This window comes from Lepidochelys olivacea (assembly GCF_965140295.1).
Source record: "Lepidochelys olivacea isolate rLepOli2 genome assembly, chromosome: 1".
NCBI lineage: Eukaryota > Metazoa > Chordata > Testudines > Cheloniidae > Lepidochelys > Lepidochelys olivacea.
This window is the reverse complement of record NC_140411.1, coordinates 109005946-109026310: the sequence shown is the minus strand read 5'-3', so window position 1 is coordinate 109026310 and position 20365 is coordinate 109005946. Positions and strand designations below refer to the sequence as shown.

At 40.1% G+C, this 20365-nt stretch overlaps 1 protein-coding gene across 5 annotated transcripts in view; it reads right to left on the bottom strand.

The window, feature by feature from the left end:
- The window catches only part of MYO16 (myosin XVI), a 637262-nt gene that overhangs the window by 121840 nt on the left and 495057 nt on the right, over positions 1–20365 (bottom strand). For all 5 annotated transcript variants that reach the window (XM_084616853.1, XM_084616854.1, XM_084616856.1 and 2 more), the window contains exons 24-26: positions 15324–15399; positions 6496–6671; positions 115–195 (exon numbers count right to left, since the gene is read on the bottom strand). In XM_084616853.1, coding sequence (XP_084472979.1) covers positions 115–195; positions 6496–6671; positions 15324–15399 — 333 coding nt within the window. The remainder of the gene's footprint in view (positions 1–114; positions 196–6495; positions 6672–15323; positions 15400–20365) is intronic.

The following is a 20365-nucleotide window of genomic DNA, read 5'->3' as shown; positions in this document are numbered from 1 at the left end:
ATGCATAAATTGCATACTCAGGCAAATAATATTTCTGCTTGTCCTTGTAATCTGTAGTTTCATTTTGTGCTTAAAACTCTTCTATACATCTTTGTCCAGCAAACATTTACTAACCCTGAGCTGTGTGGCCAGAGTGAGTGGGCCCCCTCGTTCCAGTCTCTGAAGAAATGTGGAAGTTCCTTTCTTTTTCAACAACTGTGGGTGAAAAAAGTGTACACAGAATATTGTTTTCCCAATACAGGCAAAGTATTATAATTTTCCCTGGTAAGGCAGTTCACTAATAGAGGCAAATATAAAGCTGTGTTTGAATCATGTCATATAGCAACAAATCACTTGAGGCTAGATTTTCAAAAATACCCAGGAGAATAGCTAAATGTCCACAGAAAACTGCACAACCAAGGCTATTAATAAAGTTTTGATTTCAAAAGTGGACATGTACGATTGTATGTGCAAAATTCCATTTGAAGACAGCTTGTAAATGTACTGTTACACTGAAGATGAGTATGTGTGCATATGTAAAATCATTCCTTCTCAGAATGAGGCAAAGTAAAAATTTTGTTATGGCATCAGAGCTTCTAGATTTAGCATAACATACAAATTGCATATCATAATACTTCTTTCTGCAAAGACCTCCTTCATCACTAGATGGTTTTTGAATGGCTGCGTGTATGCAATCAACAATTCCCAGGGATAATGGTAAATTATGAATGAAAAAGTCCCAATATTCATGTCTGGATTATTTTTTCTCCTGTTGCAAGGTGAATGTAGTTAAAACATTTCTTTTTTTAAAATCATGTAAAATATGATTAGTATGAGCAGGTATTTCCTGTACCACCAGGACCAGTAATATCTATGAAGAAACAGGGAAAACAAAACCTTTTAATAGTGTCCACTTTGTATCTTTGAGAGAATACTGTAAAGATGAATTATCTTAAGAAGAGCCGCAAGAAGCTGGTTTCTTCTGTTGAGGTTTCTAAATTAGAACTGGCAGACAACTAGATTCTAATGCAGGGGTTCCCAAACTTTGTTCGCGGCTTGTTCACGGTTAGCCCCTGATGGGCCACGAGACACTTTGTTTACCTGAGCGTCTGCAGGTATGGCTGCTCGCAGCTCCCAGTGGCCGCGGTTCGCCGTTCCCAGCCAATGGGAGCTGCGGGAAGTGGTGGCCTAGGGAAACGGCGTGGGCTGGGCCACCACTTCCCGCAGCTCCCATTGGCTGGGAACGGCGAACCGCGGCCACTGGGAGCTGCGAGCAGCCATACCTGCAGACGCTCAGGTAAACAAAGCGTCTCGCGGCCCGCCAGGGGCTTACCCTGAACAAGCTGCAAACCAAGTTTGGGAACCCCTGTTCTAATGCCAGGTCTACACTAGAAACTTACATCAGTATGACTATGTTGCTCTGGGTTGTGAAAAATCCACACCCCTGAGCGACACAGTTTTGCCGACCTAACTCCCCATGCAGACAGTGCTATGGAGGGTTTCTCCCATTGACATAGCTAATGCTTCTTGTGGAGCTGGAATAACTATGCTGATGGCAGAAGCTCTCCTGTCAGCATAGTAGCATCTTCACTGACATGCTACAGCAGCGCAGCTGCACCAATGTAGCTGCGCCACTGAAGCATGTTAATTGTAGACTTTCCCTAATATTTCACCAAGAATATAGAAATTAAGATACTTATTCACATCCATGGATACTTATACATATCTGTGACAATCTTTTATCCTTTGACCCTCTTTCATTTCTATTTTTCTTGTCCACTTGGCCCATAACTCCCTTTGTCTCAGAGTTGGTATGTTCTAGCCAACTCCCATACTATCCAGTTGTACCAAAATGCATGTGTACATACTCATCTAAACACATCCAGGTCAAACCCCGTTTATAGAAGAATTGCATTGCCCCACAACTTAATTACTGTGCTGGACACTGCAGCTGTTTACTGTTTTAAATCTCACACAGAGTGGAACAAGATTTGAAAAAAAAAAATTCATCTCCATCCTCACATAGAGACTGGAGGTCTGTAGAGCCCTGATCTCTTAATAACAACACTTAGCACTTTTATAATGTTTTTCATCCATAGATCTTAAAATGGTTTAGAAATGTGGATAATTAACTCAATTTTATGCAGGCGTCATCTCAGTTTTACAGATAAGGGAAACTGTGGCACACACACAAATTAAGTGACTAGCTCAAGTTCACTCACTGATTCAGTAGCAAAGCCAGGAACAAAATTCTGGTTGCTTAACTCCCAGTCTGTTGTGTTACACCCATGGCTTTGCTTCCTCCCTCTGGGGTTAGGGCTACTGGAGAATAGGGAGGCAGGAACAGAAGATGAGTTTTATCAAAACTATCCTAATCTTGAACAGTTTCTGCTTTGGATTCAGAAATAAGGGTTGTATCAAATTATGTCTTAATTCTCCATATACACTATAAATCTCCTTTCAGCTCTTCACAGACACCAAATTTGGCTTTGACAAGAATGTTTTATATTTGAAAATCTTGCACCTCTGTCAGATCTACAAGAGAAAATGCGGGTGTCTATCTCCATAATTACTGTTAGAAGGAGAAACCTACAATATGTTTCTACTTCCACAAATTTTAAAGTTTTAAATCCCAACAACATTGTAAATGGTGTATTTATCCCAAATATGCCTACACTGGGGTTTCTTGCATATGGATGGTCTAGGTTTACTTGGTCCTGTTTCAGTGCAGGGGGACTTGATGACCTCTTGAGGTCTATTTCAGCCTGTATTTCTATGATTCTATTTGCAGACCAACAGTTAAATGAAGCAAAACAATCTGGAAAAGTAAGAATGAAGAGTCAACAGTGATAAAAAAAGCTTTAGCTAGTCAAATACTGTATATTTAGTCTTCCGGTTCATAAAAGCTGCTGTAAGGCTGATCTATGCAAGGGAAAGGTCAGTGTGTAGAGCAAGGCCAAAAAAGTCTGCATCAGGAAGCTACTAAGGGGCTAGAAGGAGAAGAACTGATGTGAGTACATGAGAGTTGTGAGAGTATGAATAATAACTTCCTATTTTGGCCTTATTTGTCTCTTCTGTGCCAGGAGGCCACACAACCTGTAGGAGTTTCACAGCCTTCAGTCTATAGAATAAATTTGTTTGTAGCCCCACTGGGAGGAGGATGAGCAGACATCAGGTCTACCATGACCTACTGTGCATTCCAGAATTATGACCTGATTTCAGATCCAATTGTGTACTGGACTGGTGCACTATCCTCTTCACCAACACCACAGATAATGCTGCAAAGGAGCACATGACTTTCACAGATGTCCCCAAACTCATTTTGTGGTAGCCTGCTCCAAATCAATGAGGAAATGTTGCCTGTGGGCATACAGATATAGGCAGGTGAGTGGGCGTGTTTAGAAACATAGGAAATTAGCTAAGCCTGTGAAAGAGCTAAGTCCGAAATGAGCTTTAAGGCAGAGAGGAAGTGGGAAGCAGCAGGGGAATGGGAATCACAACTAACACACCTCAAAAGACATCACCTAACTAAAAATATCACCTCCTACTACCTCTCCTCTCCTCCCAAACCACAACCCACCCATATTTCCTTCTACCAGTCAGTGGCATGGGCACTTCTAACCATTCCTATCTGAATTACATCTCCCAGGACTATCCATTCCCACACATGAACACCTCCTAGCTCATCTCTTCCCACTGCCTACTGTAATGAAACAAGTCTCAAACAGCTGCCAAAGCCCTCCCAAACACATGAGGAAATCACCCCTCTCCAGTTAATAAAACCTTATGAGCATTCCCTCTTCCCTTCTCCTGCATGGCCTCTTCTGCTCTCTAAGCCCACCACCCTCACCCCCATGATAAACTTAAGAAAGATGTTGTGGTTACGGCTTTCAAAATGGGGTAATTTTGTTTGTAAGGAGACAGATAACTCCTGTGCCCAGTTATTCTAAACAATAATGAATTAATTGATACAGATAACTCCTATGCCCAGTTATTCTGAATAATAATTAATTAATACTCTCCCTGCATAGATTCTGTAGGCTATGTGCTGGAAAAAAGGAGGAGATTATGGTATGATAACACATTCTTAAGGGTCTAGGGTTCAAACCAGCACCACTGAAGTCAATGGCCACATTACTATTGACTTTACTGAGAGTAGGAGTAAACTGTTGTCATACTCATTTCCAGGGGCATTTATATGAAATACTCCCCTTAGTATTAATTGGCGTTACATGCATAGATCTTCCCACAAATAGATGTGATAGCAAACTCTGTAATCCTGGGGCTGGAATTGAGTTTTTACAGCTGTATGTCAAAAGACAAAACTGTGCAACTCAAAGTAATGGCAAATATATCAACAGTCCATAGTAGTCTCTAGTGATCAAACAGGTCTGCTGCATGATCCATTTTGCTGACAGGTTAGCTGGCAGGTTGCTCGGAACCATGGGACCATTCCTGCAATAAATCACATGGTCAGCCGGTCTTGGATGCGATCCAAGCCTCTGTAATGGTTATTAGCCTTTTATCAGCATTTAAGGCACTCCATACACCTTTCTCTTTATAGGCATGCAAAACGCAGGTAAAGGTTCCCAGGGCTGGGTGTTTAATCACAACAGTATCTCCGGGAGCATACTTGGAACTGTGCAGTGGTGTTCTGGCAGGGGAGATAGCTTTCCCTGTAGGGAAGAATCCCCTGCTGATTGGACTTCCTGTAGGAATCTGTCTGTTGTTTAATCTCTGCACCACTTCGTCCAGTCTGTCTCCCCATGTGCCATCAGTAGGCTTCAAGTGATTCTTTAGCAACCCATTCCAGCGCTCGACCATGCCATTAGATTGAGGTCAATATGGAAGGTGGAAGGTCCATTGGACTCCATGGTTAAGGGTCCATTCCCTTACAAGTTTATTCTTAAAATGCGAACCATTATCTGATTGGATTTCTTGAGGCATTGGGACAATTGCTGTTAAGCGGTTTAGTCCCATAACTGTGGACAACCCTGTTGCCAATCGGGTCATTATGCAAGGTAGCCTGTTTCCTCTTGTTTTTTCCTACCCCCCCCCCCCCCAGATGTTCTGGTTTAACTTGGATTTTAACTTGAAGAGTGGTCAGTTTGGATGAGCTATTACCAGCAGGAGAGTGAGTTTGTGTGTGTATGGGGGTGGGGGGATGTGAGAAAACCTGGATTTGTGCAGGAAATAGCCCAACTTGATTGTCATGCACATTGTGTAAAGAGTTGTCACTTTGGATGGGCTATCACCAGCAGGAGAGTGAATTTGTGTGGGGGGGTGGAGGGTGAGAAAACCTGGATTTGTGCTGGAAATGGCCCACCTGATGATCACTTTAGATAAGCTATTACCAGCAGGACAGTGGGGTGGGAATAGGTATTGTTTCATATTCTCTGTGTATATATAAAGCCTGCTGCAGTTTCCACGATATGCATCTGAGGAAGTGAGCTGTAGCTCACGAAAGCTTATGCTCTCATAAATTGGTTAGTCTCTAAGGTGCCACAAGTACTCCTTTTCTTCAATAGGCCTAGTGATACACCTGCTCCCGTTTGGGGAACACCTTTCCTGCTTTTCTAGATAGAGATAATATTCCATGATAGCATCAAACTTGGATTTAGCAATTATGTGACTTCTATTTAAAGGTAATGCTCCAAGTTCTTAGGTCCACTAAACCCTTCAACATAATTTGTTTTCATTGATTTTCACTATTATAAAATGGCAATAACTTTACAAAATATTTTGATTCAGTGAGGAAGACAAAATGTTGTCCTGCAAGGCACACTGTTGCAATTGAACAATTGATTGTTCTGGACAGCCTCCCAATTGTTGTGGTTTCCTTTTCTCTTTTTAGTTTTGGCTGAAATCAGGTAATGGAAGTGAAGACCAATTCCGATACTGAGGGATTTTAATTTCAGCTCAATAAATTTATATTGATATATACAAAGGCCTACACTACACAGTTCTCCTGCCAACTCCAACCATACCTTAACATTGTCTACTGTTCTGTTCATCTTTAATTTTTATGGTATCAACAATCAGGCAGAGAATGAGAGTTTAACCAATATACCACATATATGCATGAACATTAAATTATTGCTTGTCAGCCATAAACCTCTCAAGTGATGAATACCAACAGATTAAGGAAGATGAATTTTTCCCTCCAAGTTTACTGTCCCTTAAGTTATTTTACATTCATTATGACAGCCACATAGATGAAGCATCCAGTGTTCCACATAATAATTTTATTGGCTGTAATATTGAACTCACTGCTATATTGTCCAGGGAAGACAGTAGATTTCAGAGATCCTTCAATCAAGAATAATATTGTATAGTTTCCTTAGTTGCTTTGGAATCAGAATAGTGTGCCTGTTTATTTCAATAAGTAAAATGTAGAATGTTGCCTGGAATTTATGGGGCTTTCTGAAATACCCAGTTTTATTGGACATTATAGTCAATGAAGAAAGGTGTTGCTCTAGTGTCCTTCAAGGGTGAAAAAAAGTTCCAAACTCCTACCTTACTGAGCTCCATATATTTCTTTGCTTCTCCTCTTGTGTAGGTTACTGATGTTTTCTTATTGAGCAAGGCTGCTTTGGATCCTCTAATTTTAAGAGAATGATATGGAGGGACAAGGGATCCTGTCTGTGTCAGTTTAGACTGGAACAACTGATTGATGACTATATTTTCACTAGCTGGGAGAAAAAGAAAATTAATGCACAGAGATAAGATACAGGTGAGAAAATCACATACACAGTGAAAGGAACAGGACACACACAGCAGGAGACAGTATTAAACAAGACGATGCATAAACTGTTTCAGATGAACAGCCTATTAAGTTCTGCATTTATGCATTGTTAGTTATTCTGATCCAAGTCCAGTGGCATTCAATTGTCCAGGTTGTCAGTCATCAGTGATGGTTTTAAAATGTACTTAAGTCAAAATATGCTTAAATTGAACTGAGTGGGGGCACTAAGCAACACCAAATAAAGTTTAGGATTTAGTGTTACAGGTCTGTCTAAACTTCAGTGTTTGGGTGATGATTATTTTGGATGTTTTGCTATATTCTGACTCCTATTTAGTTACTGTAGCTTGCACCTATGTGACTTAAATAGCGTAAAATGAACATATGCTGTAAAAATGGTACAATATTTTGTAGCATCCATATGTATGCTAGGCATTTCACAAAAGTCAGATGAAGACACTGTATCTGAGACAAAGAAAAATAATCTGACATAACAAAAGTGGGAGTTGTGACAGATGTGAGACCTGGGAAGCAGACAATCCTGAAAAGACTATTATACTGAAAGGTGCCAGAAAGGCATGAACTTTTTAGACAATAAGTGTGATCCTGGGTTAATTGGTTTCCTGGGAAATCCCTGGGTGATGCTTAATGCAAAATTTATCAACAACAGTTATGCCAAAACCAAGCTTTTGAAGCTTTGGTCCCAGAAAAAGGGCCTGTTACAGGAGGCCAGAGATTAAAGGCCTAAACTGTATAAAGAACCACCTGAACTGTCCAAGATTGTTTTTGTTCTTGATCTGAAACTTGATATCCAAAGAGCAAACCTATTGAGAGGTTTGAAAGATGGGCTCCTACCAGACACCTATGTTAGAGGTGGGTGACCTCTGATAAACTTTTACCATGTGTAGAACCATTTCTTGTTTTTTATGTTTTCTCTGTGATGCTTTTGCCCCAAGAATAAATGTAGTATGCTTTGTGAAGACTGGCTAGCAGCTGGAGTACACTGTCGCAACCCCTGGAGAAAGAGCAAACCACACGTGCTGAACTCTGGTCAGATCTGCTGGGGAAATCACTGTGAGAAGCAGAGCGACTGTAAGCCTAAATTCCTGGAGGCAGAGAGACACACATTTCTACCCAAGAGAGGTGACAGGTAGGGCCTGAACCATTAAGTGTGTGCCTTTGAGGAAACCAAAGAGAAGGAAGGTGTCAAAGGTGCAGTTAACCCAGAAACTATGATGGGTGATAAACAATAAGGGATGGGAAAGAGAAGAGAGAGTTGTAGCAACCTGATTTCACAGTTGTTCATTTTAAACATGTGCATATTATAGAGCTTCAGGGTGGTTTTTAATATGTGTACCAAATAAGAGCAATAAAAGTACTATCTATTTTTGACTCATTTATTGTGATAGCACAGAAGACATGAATTTTCAAGGGAGATTTAAACAAGAGGGTATTGGTTTAGCAGGTAAGTGTAGGATGTTCCATAAAGGGGGTCGGCATGACAAAACATGAACAAAATATGACAAAGAAACAATGAAAACTGAACTTCAGTGAACGTCTGCTGGTGAGTGTTATGCTAGTCACAGGCTGAGTTGATTCATATTCTAAAATTTCTCCTATAAGGAAAAGAAGCCAGCTGGGTAGACTTGGTAATGGCTTTGCTTGGAATGGAAACTAAGCACCAAATTAATCTGTGAGCTGACTGAGGGTTGAAAATTTAGAATAAAAGCTCAGTTGTCCTTCCATGGGACAAATGACAGGTCAGGTTGCAGAACTAACATGGAAGGCTAGAAAATGATTGCATTATTAATTCTTAAGACAGTGTGTGGGTGGGGAGCAAGAAGACGGGGCTTTGCAAGAAATCTAGTTTAAGATTTTAGAAAGTGACATGAGGATAGTTTATACAGGAATGTAAATATATAGTAGAATACCAAAATAAAAACTAACGGCTAATTCTTATTAATTTCCCTCATTGCTGTTATTTATTTTATTTATTTAAATACTTCTTTTCAGATGCTACGGTGATAGAGTCCCTATATTTATTATCATGTGCTATTTGCTTTACAGTAGCACGTTGGAGACCCGATCAGGAGTCTATTGTTGAACGTGCGATACAAACAAAGAAAAAATAAATAAATAAAATGGAGCCACTGCCAAAAGAACTCACAATCTAGGATTATGACAAGACCTAACATGTTGATGAAACAGACAGACATGCAGTAGGATGTCCGATTGAGGAATGGAAAGATGAGGTAACAGTAAAATCATAATATTTAGCATAACAAGCAGTTGTTCTAGAGGTTGCTCTTTACTCGTGACAGCCTGTGTAAATTAACAGGATAATGGCTCTGTTTCCCTTTTGTTTCAGAGACTATTATAATTAACATAACAGTAATCATATATCTAAGGAGCAATAGAGTCTAAAACAACTCCCTTGACTCAGTAAGACCAACACGACTCTCTGTTCATAGTGGGATCCAAGGGGATGACCAGTAGCCCCAGTAAAATAAGGGTGTGTCCAGTGCCATCATCAGAAGCAGTAACAAGATGTCCCCCAAAATTAGAATCAACATAGTCTATGCTAACAAGTCTTTGTGTTTGTTTCTGTGTGTTTGTTATTTTAGGCGCAGGGTAAAATTTTCAAAAGCCTCAAAGTGATTTGGGAGCCTAAGTTCCATTTTCAGAAGAGACTTAGGCTCTTAGGAGTGTGTGTGTGTGTGTGTGTCTGACGAGCCTAAGACTCACTGAAAGTCAATGGGAGTTGGCATTTAATTCACTTAAGCAATTCTGGAAATCCCACTAGGCACTTATCTGCATCTTTAGCTGGTTAAATACCTTTGTAAATCTGCCCTTAGGAGCCTAAGCTTCATTGAAAGTCAATGGGATTTAGGCTCCTAAGTGCCTAAGTCACTTTTGAAAATAAGAAGAAGGTGCTTTAGAAAATTTTACATTTAGTCCTCTTCAATGAGTTGGATCTATTGATATTTGACTTCTAAATTATATATACTCACATTAACTATTTCCAAGAATTTATATCAAATCCAATTTCCCCTTTTTCCCCATAAAAGGACTGCCTCAACTGGATCCCTAATGTAGTAATGAAAATGCAAGGAGAGACTATATGATAGAAAGGAATAATGTTCGCGCTCTTTTACCTTTGAAATATACTGTATGTTAAATACATTTCTTATACTCACTGTATAGCAGCAGATCATCATACAGGACATGGAATAGTATAATACAAAATAAGTTCAAACAACAAAGAACTAGAATATTGCTAAAACTATAATCAATAGGAATATATTTGAGATTAATTCTTTATTTCTTTCTTCATCCATAATATTATTAAAGGCTCAGATTTTTGTCAATACTGTTTGCCTTTGAAATGCAGCAATAACTTTATCAGAGAGTTTAGCCAATTTCACTGTATAATTGCTAGGAAGTCAATATATTCTACCAGCAGTGTTGATTCTGAAGGCAAATATTACAACAGATGACCTCTATTTCTGTGGCATAAAATATAATAGATAATATTTTAGCTGAAATACTCTGCAGTGGTTTAGGGAAAGAAAGATAACATCTGCGGGAAGATAAACTGTCAAGTTTCCCGGAGGAAAGTGGATTTTTTTTAAATACAAAGGTAAACATAAAATGACAAGAAATTTTTAACTGTCTAATTATAAATCAGTAATGAATAAACAAGGATGTCTACACAATTATTACTAGATGTACAATTATAGGATAGGCACACTGAACCAAATTTACAGAATCCTTTTACTCACCTAGACACAGTATGTGTCTATTTACTGAAAAATACAAGCACACCCACAAAATGCCATTTTAGTAGCAGTTCTTGAGTCATTTTTAATAATTAAACAAATCCCGCTATAATTGGTATAACTTTAGAAACCTTAGTTTTTTTCATTATTCTTTATAAAAAATCTTTTCAAAATTCATACCCTTTGTCATAAATATAAAGGGAAGGGTAAACCCCTTTGAAATCCCTCCTGGCCAGGGGAAAGCTCCTCTCACCTGTAAAGGGTTAAGAAGCTAAAGGTAACCTCGCTGGCACCTGACCAAAATGACCAATGAGGAGACAAGATACTTTCAAAAGCTGGGAGGAGGGAGAGAAACAAAGGGTTTGTGTGTCTGTCTGTAGTCGTCTTGGCCGGGGACAGAACAGGAATGGAGTCTTAGAACTTTTAGTAAGTAATCTAGCTAGGTATGTGTTAGATTATGATTTCTTTAAATGGCTGAGAAAAGAATTGTGCTGAATAGAATAACTATTTCTGTCTGTGTATCTTTTTTGTAACTTAAGGTTTTGCCTAGAGGGGTTCTCTATGTTTTTGAATCTAATTACCCTGTAAGATATATACCATCCTGATTTTACAGGGGGGATTTCTTTATTTCTATTTACTTCTATTTTTTATTAAAAGTCTTCTTGTAAAACACTGAATGCTTTTTCATTGTTCTCAGATCCAAGGGTTTGGGTCTGTGGTCACCTATGCAAATTGGTGAGGCTTTTTATCCAACATTTCCCAGGAAAGGGGGAGTGCAAGTGTTGGGAGGATTGTTCATTGTTCTTAAGATCCAAGGGTCTGGGTCTGTAGTCACCTAGGCAAATTGGTGAGGCTTTTTACCAAACCTTGTCCAGGAAGTGGGGTGCAAGGTTTTGGGAAGTATTTTGGGGGGAAGGACGCGTCCAAACAGCTCTTCCCCAGTAACCAGTATTAGTTTGGTGGTGGTAGCGGCCATTCCAAGGATAACGGGGGTAATATTTGTTACCTTGGGGAAGTTTTGACCTAAGCTGGTAAAGATAAGCTTAGGAGGTTTTTCATGCAGGTCCCCACATCGGTACCCTAGAGTTCAGAGTGGGGGAGGAACCTTGACATGGTGGCAGCGGTGGGATTAACCTGAAATCATTTTGAGATCCAGTTGAGATTTTTTGAACTAGAAATACAGATTTTAAAAAGGAATTTTTAGGAAGTCCAGAAGGCAGCTTTGAAACTGAAAGCAGCTTGGTTTCTCTCTGCTTTGTGGCCAAGCAGAGACAAAAGGGGATTATCTTGTGAATTGCAGGTTTTCTTGCCTGGAGGCAGGGTACTTAACTCCTGCAGGGAAATTCACAGTCTTCCAACCCAGAGGTTGTTTTTTTTTCTTTTCTTCCTAAAAGTAAATAGGGGGTGTGTGCTCTACCCATTTGCCTGGAGACAAAAGTGGCAGGGTTTTTTTTTTAGGATTTTGATTTTTTTTTTTTTGTTTTACAAGGAGCACAGGTTTGAAAAGAAATTTTTTTTTTTCCTTTGGGCTGGGTAAGCAGTTTTCCAAGTAGTTGGAGGTTTTTTGCTTTAATTTGGGCCCAGAGCAGAGACAAGGGAATTGTCTTTTTCTGTAGGCTGACAATCACTATCAGAGAATAGGTACTCTATTCCAGCACAGCAAAAGTTTACAGCCAAGTTTTGTTTATTTATTTCTAAACCTCGGGTGTAAAGTTAGTTAAAAACAGAGAGGTTAGAATGGCCAAATCCTCAGCTCGACTACAGCTGGAATTAGCCAAATTTCAGGCTGAGGAAAAACAAAGGGAACATGAAAGACAGATAGAACTCATGCGGCTGGAGAAGGAGGTACAGGAGGCTGCCCACAAGAGGGAAATGGAGGCAAGGAAGCATGTGGAGGAGATGGAGAGGATAAAGGCCCAGCAGAATATACCAACAAACCCTAGCAATCCTTCTCCAGGTACCACTTCCCATCCCAGAAAGTTCCCCACCTACAAGGCAGGTGATGATACTGAGGCCTTCTTAGAAAACTTCGAAAGGGCCTGCCTTGGGTACAACATCTCTACTGACCAATACATGGTAGAGCTGAGGCCGCAGCTCAGTGGACCCTTAGCTGAGGTGGCAGCTGAAATGCCTAAAGAACACATGAACAAGTATGAACTGTTTAAATCCAAGGCGAGAGTCAGAATGGGGATAACACCCGAGCAGTCTCGTCGGAGGTTCAGAGCCCTAAGGTGGAAACCAGACATGTCATTTACCCGACATGCCTACCACATTGTAAAACATTGGGATGCCTGGATATCAGGAGCAAGTGTTGAATCTCCAGTAAATTTGCCCTTCCTAATGCAAATGGAACAATTCTTAGAGGGTGTTCCTGAGGAAATAGAAAGATACATCCTAGATGGGAAACCCAAAACTGTAATTGAGGCAGGAGAGATTGGAGCCAGATGGGTGGAGGTGGCAGAGAAGAAGAAAACTGGTCGCAGTTGGAGCGGAGACCAGAAGGGACCACCCCAGACCACACCCTATTACCGGGGGCCGCCCAAAGCCCCACCTACCTCCCAAAGAACCCTCCAGACCCCTTATCGTCCCACCACCCCGTTCTCCAGCAACCCACCTCGCCCCGGTGACCCGTCAGCTGGACGATGTTTTAAATGTAACGAGCTGGGGCATGTAAAGGCCAACTGCCCCAAGAACCCCAACAGGTTACAGTTCATTGCACCGGAATCACACCAGAGGTCCACAGGCCCAGATACCTCCCAGATACCCTTGGAGCGGAGGGAAACTGTGAGTGTGGGTGGGAAGAAGGTCACCGCGTGGAGGGACACCGGAGCACAAGTGTCAGCTATCCATGCTTCCTTAGTGGACCCCAATTTAATCAACCCAGAGATCCAAGTGACGATTCAACCCTTCAAGTCCAACTCTTTCAATTTGCCTACAGCCAAGTTGCCTGTCCAGTACAAGGGCTGGTCAGGAATGTGGACTTTTGCAGTCTATGATGATTATCCCATCCCCATGCTGTTGGGGGAAGACTTGGCCAATCATGTGAAGCAGGCCAAGAGGGTGGGAATGGTCACCCGCAACCAGGCTAAACAAGCCGTGAGGCCTAGCTCTGTTCCGGAAACTTCTATCAGGACCCAGTCAGAGGTGATGGACCTGGACCCCAGGCCAATGTCTGCAACAGCAGTAGTGGATCCAGTCCCAGAGACCCAGACGGAACCAGTCCCAGAACCGGAACCAGCCAAACAACCAACACCAGACCCCGTGTCAGCACTGAATCCAGTACTTGCAACCTCAACACCAGAGGGCCCCACCGAACCTGAACTGGCAGCAGCCGATAACCCTACACAAGAGGCTCAGCCGGAGCCTGAATCCCAACATAGTGCACCAGCGGAGAGCGGTTCACAGTCAACAGAAACAGCTCCATCCCCTATATCGCTTCCAGAGGGACCAAGCCTAGGTCCACAATCCCATGAGGAACTGATGTCTCCAGCATCAAGGGAACAGTTCCAGACCGAACAGGAAGCAGATGAAAGCCTCCAGAGAGCTTGGACGGCGGCACGGAGCAACCCACCGCCTCTCAGCTCTTCTAATAGATCCAGGAAGAAATCCCAGCCAGTGTTTCACCCTAGCTGAGATTTGGGGGGCGTGTCATAAATATAAAGGGAAGGGTAAACCCCTTTGAAATCCCTCCTGGCCAGGGGAAAGCTCCTCTCACCTGTAAAGGGTTAAGAAGCTAAAGGTAACCTCGCTGGCACCTGACCAAAATGACCAATGAGGAGACAAGATACTTTCAAAAGCTGGGAGGAGGGAGAGAAACAAAGGGTTTGTGTGTCTGTCTGTAGTCGTCTTGGCCGGGGACAGAACAGGAATGGAGTCTTAGAACTTTTAGTAAGTAATCTAGCTAGGTATGTGTTAGATTATGATTTCTTTAAATGGCTGAGAAAAGAATTGTGCTGAATAGAATAACTATTTCTGTCTGTGTATCTTTTTTGTAACTTAAGGTTTTGCCTAGAGGGGTTCTCTATGTTTTTGAATCTAATTACCCTGTAAGATATATACCATCCTGATTTTACAGGGGGGATTTCTTTATTTCTATTTACTTCTATTTTTTATTAAAAGTCTTCTTGTAAAACACTGAATGCTTTTTCATTGTTCTCAGATCCAAGGGTTTGGGTCTGTGGTCACCTATGCAAATTGGTGAGGCTTTTTATCCAACATTTCCCAGGAAAGGGGGAGTGCAAGTGTTGGGAGGATTGTTCATTGTTCTTAAGATCCAAGGGTCTGGGTCTGTAGTCACCTAGGCAAATTGGTGAGGCTTTTTACCAAACCTTGTCCAGGAAGTGGGGTGCAAGGTTTTGGGAAGTATTTTGGGGGGAAGGACGCGTCCAAACAGCTCTTCCCCAGTAACCAGTATTAGTTTGGTGGTGGTAGCGGCCATTCCAAGGATAACGGGGGTAATATTTGTTACCTTGGGGAAGTTTTGACCTAAGCTGGTAAAGATAAGCTTAGGAGGTTTTTCATGCAGGTCCCCACATCGGTACCCTAGAGTTCAGAGTGGGGGAGGAACCTTGACACCCTTAATGTCACAGAAATGTGTTTTACATGTACAGCTGCTAAAAGCCTGTTCAATTAAAGTTTTGATTGGGCTTCAAAATAACTTGTATACAATGTATACTATAGTAAGAGTATTATTATTTCTGGTATTTAAAATGAAACGTTTCATTCAATTATTAAGTTGTGGATGACATATTTTATAAAACTATGGTACTGATTACAAAGTTAAAGCATAATGTGGCACATTCGAACAACAAAAAAGCACTTACTTTTCATTACAAATAGGAGACTTTGTGAAAGGGAATCCTTATTTTTTTCAATAGCTCCAACAGTTTCATAAGTCACCTGAAATCAAATATAATGGCATAATTAGTAATGTTTAAAACTGCGTTTAAAAATCTTTCAGCTGTAAAGTCAAATATAAAATTATAGTTGTAGCTGCACAGTTATGGTTGCAACCAGACAAGCCCTGTTTCTACCCTTCCCCCAATCTCACCAATAATTTTAACTAGAATTAGTTTGGCCTTATTTATTCCATCTCTGCAAAGCATGTTGAAATGAAGTCAAACTGATTTTGAGATACATTCACCTTAAAATTATTCAGATTCAGGATTTTGACTGATATCTATCATTTCTTTGTGTCCCAACAGATCAAAACCAGCTTGTTGCTATGCTTTCAAGCTTTCCACAGAGTTAAATGCCCTTGACGACTAGCGCGTAGGCTGCATTTGAAGGAAACAGTTTGAATAAAGCACTATGGTTAATATCTTTTGTACTTTTGCATGTAATTGTAAGTAAGTGTGTGTGTGTGTAGCTTTGAGACCTTGTGGGGAGATGCAGAGTTATTCTGTTGACATGCTAGACAGCCAGACAAGGTTCGACTCATCAGAACCAACGAGTCAATGAGCTCATTGAGGCTAGGTGGAGGGACAGAGAAAACTTGCGCCAGTGATTATATCCATGCTACAGCATTTTAAATTTACGAAGTGCTTCACAGTCATTAGTTAATCCTCACAGTAGCACTGTGAGTTAGGACATTGTAAGTATGATTTCCACTTTACAGGTGGGAGTCTACAGAGAATTATGAATACAGTCCTGCTTCAGGTTCTTTTTACTTATGTCACATTTTTAAAGATACAGAATAAAGATAACCTCCAGTAAAAGGGTGGATTTTGGAAAAAGACCATATTGTGTGTGTACATTATGTGATGGAACAGCACAACAGGCCTCTGGTATCACATATTTGTTACCTCATAACTGGACTACAGAAATGAAATCTCCCTGGACATGAAACTCACAGACCTTAGGAAATTGCAACTAATACAGCAGTGTTTCTCCTCAGCAACAAAAGTTACCATGAGCACTTCAAATCTCTCCTTTGGTCACTATACTGGTTCCCCATTGATACGTAGATCAAATTCAAGATCTTGGTCCTATTCTTCAAGGAATTCAAAGGCCTGGGCCAATAATCTAAAGCACTGCCAGAAGTGCTGGGGTGAGGACCCCAGACAACAGTTTCACTCCTCTGGCACATTGGAGTTGTCTACTGCATAGGAAAAGTTTTGCTGTGCGGGAGACAGAACTTCTTGTGGCCTGCCCAAGACTCTAGGAGCAACTCCTACGGGATCTAAGAACCACAATAAACCTCCCCACTTTTTATTCCAAGGACAAAATGCACTTCTTTTACTGAGTGATCAACAAGAAAAACACATAGTGCTGCAGACATCCACCTCCCACAAAATATAAAACCCAACCAAAACAAAATCAGTCACACACTATTATTCCCCCAGGTAGAGGAAGAGAGAAAAAGGAAAGACCCACATGTGATGGATGCATAACAAAGCGGAGGACAGTGATGCAAACACCACCTTCCCTCCCTCCGGATGGATCCATTACTCCTGGAACACAGTTGTACATGCCGGTGGGTAAACTGAACACAAAGTGGTTCTCAATGAAGCCTTAACATTTGCGTTTCTTGATTTTCTATATTCAAATTTCCAAATTTAATTTTGCATTAACATCAGTTTTAATATTTCATCTCATATTACATGTATGTTGAAAATGCTAAAATGATTTCTCTCATATCTAACAATTGTAAGTAGATACCAAACCATGACTAAGGCTGCAAGCAAGGCCTGCATTAACAATACACCTTTGGTACAATTTTGAAAGGTGCTTAATGTGAGCTTAAGTCCCATTTTTAATATTACATAGACACTTAGAGTCTCAGTCCCAGTGTCATTCAAAGAAATTTAGGCTCTTATGGTACTTAGGCACTTAGTAATACTGATCGGTAAAATAAGTTGCTTTGATTAGGTCATTTGACAATTATGTAATGCTGCACAGACAGTCCTCAGACTTATGACACAATTGGTTCTTGAAAGTCGAATCTTAAGTCGAAAATGTAACTCGAATTTCCCGTAGGAACAACGTCGGATCGAGCATCCTAAAGTCAAAACTGACATTGTAAAGTCGAAACACGATGACAATTTATAAACGTATCTCGAATGTCATAAAGTCAAGGACTGCCTGCCTGTATTACTCATGAAAAAAGATTATATGACTTGGATCTATATAACACGTTATGTTAATTACATCATTTGACAATCATAGAAAAGGCCTGACAATAGAACTGCGTGCAATTTCTTTTTTTTTATGACAATATAATGTAATTCTCCAATGGCACCTCTTATGAACAAGCAGTATATTTACTAAACTATTAGTATAATTTAAGTACACTATTAAATGCTTTTAGTGTTCTTAACGTAAATGTTCCAGCATATTTGTCCATGAAAAATAATTTACAGAATTTATTTTACAAATCCATAACATCATTTCTTAATTGAGAATGTTAGGCTTTAACTAAATTAGAAGAAGAGTTGTTATCCATGGTTATAGTAAGTAAAACAGGTGGAGATAATAAATTATCATTATATGTCTGCATAGAAGTGAACAAATTTGGGAACCTGGGGTACTGATTTAATTCAGTACTAAATGATGGATTGTTATTTAATAAGACATCTCTTATATTACCTGTGGTACATAAAACAATTATTAGGAATCTTATTTATGATGAAATTACTATTCTCCCTTACAGAGTATGTCTACATAGCAAAAACAACGCTGTGATAGCAAGTCTCAAAGCCCAGTCTGCTGACTCAGGCTTGCAGGGCTTGTGCTGCAGGGCTAAAAATTGAAGTGCAGACATTTGGGCTTAGGTAAGAGACTGGGCTCCGAGACCCACTCCCCTTTCCGGGTTTCAGAGCTCCAATCAAAGCCGGCATGTGTACACTGATATCTTAACCCCACAGTGCTAGCCCTGAACGCCTGAGTCAGTTGACCTGGGCTCTGAGACTTGCTGCTGCAGGTTTTTTTTATTGTTGTGTATATATATATATACCCACACTTTTTCTTGCTGCCATGGTAAATTAAGTCAGTGCTTCAACTCACTAAAGAGTGATTCTGTAAAAGTGGTCTTATGGGGCTTCATATGTACTATCTCACAGTGATTCTAGTTCACATGTGCTCAGTTCATAAGTAAAAAGATGTTCTACTTTTTTGCCAGCCTTGTACAGTCAGTCATCTACTCGGACAGTGCTGCTAGCTTTGAATGTCAATTGGTCCACTTCTCTCATAAATCTCTACACTTTCAAATTTCTGTACTCCTTATGCATGAAATATCCTCCCTAGACTAATAAAAAATTAGTCCACTCCTTCTTCATATTCATTCCTCAGCATCAACTTCTGCTGTGATGCCTACAAGAAATGGCTACACTGAATCGATGTCAAGCACAGCTAATGTTTTTTAAAATAACTGTAAACTGATCAGAACCATTGAACTGTGTACATAGCTAATCTACGTAACTGCATGCCCCTCTCCTTGTAACACCTTTTCACCTTCCCCACTTCCCTTCTACTGTTTATTACAGTTGTTTGTTGCATCTTATTTCAAACTCTTTGGTGCAGAGACTATCTCTACTTACATATTTGAACAGCACCTAAAGTAATGGGGATGAGACCCTGTTTGGGGCCGTTGGGTGCAAAACAATATAAATTAAAAACAGTCATATGTACAGTACCACATGACATCTGGTTTCAGTAAAAAGAAATGTTTGGGTTGAGTTTATGTTTTAAAGTGGGTTAAGTTCAGAGGGGAGGGTTTTTTTTTCTTTATTTATTTTCTACAACCCAGTTAGTCTACCCTTAAAGGTTTTCACTATTTTTAGTGCCACAGAATCAATAAAGGCCAAAGCAGAACCTGGGAACTAGCCCCTTTAAAAATGTAGGGAAAGTACATATCTGAATTTATGACTCAGGCCTTTGATGGACTCAAACCAGAACCCCAAAGATAATTGGGAAACAAGATCAGGATTTGAACTTTGATCTGACTCAAAGTGCATCTGCATTCAAATCAGTTAAAATAATGACTGACTTTTAATAATGAGATATAGTGTAATAAACATATTTTGCATTGTTTTGCTAGTATTACATTGTTGTGGTTGGTTATCCACATTATGTAAAATTAATTTAACATTTCATGCTGATAAAGCATCTCACCATGATACTCTGCAAGACATTTAAGATGTAGACACTAATCTTAATTTGCAGTTAAAACATTTAAATTCAGTTAATGGTAAAAAAGACATTTATCATTTTGTATAATTTAAATGAACACACTGAGTGCAGATATCAACACACTGGGCCCTCATTGGTACTTTATTTATTACTTTCCTGCCAGAACATAAAGATGTAGTTAAAAGAAGCTATCAAGTCTTTGATGAAACAGATCACTTAAAAGCTTGAACCTATCAATCTCTTTAGTTTTCTTTCTAGAACCTAAACCTTGTTAAGTGAACATTCTTCATGTAGTCTATGATGATTTATTCTAACACGCTGATAGAAATAATAGACCATGAAGAGGAAAATCTATTTAGCAGCAAAAATTGGCTAGGGGTTTTGTGGGGATTCTTTTTTTTTTGCGGGGGGGGGGGGGGAGGAAGACCTGTAAATGAACCTCCAAAACCAGGTCTGATATAAAAAAACACAACTAACTTCTCTCTGTGAAAGTGAACATCTTTGTCAAATAACCTTTAGTGGCTCAGGTATAACTTAGAGTAGACTGATTTGATTTTTATGTCTGGGGATTCAGCCTGGGGAAAAAATAAAGAAAATAAAAGCTTCCCTATTGATTAATCCCTCTATCTGGTCTTTTGATTTAAAGGTTCAGTTTCAGAGTCTTCCTGGGCTGTAAAACTGTCTCAGACAAGGCTCCCATTGGTGAAGGTAAGTTGAGAGTTGAGAGAGGTATTTT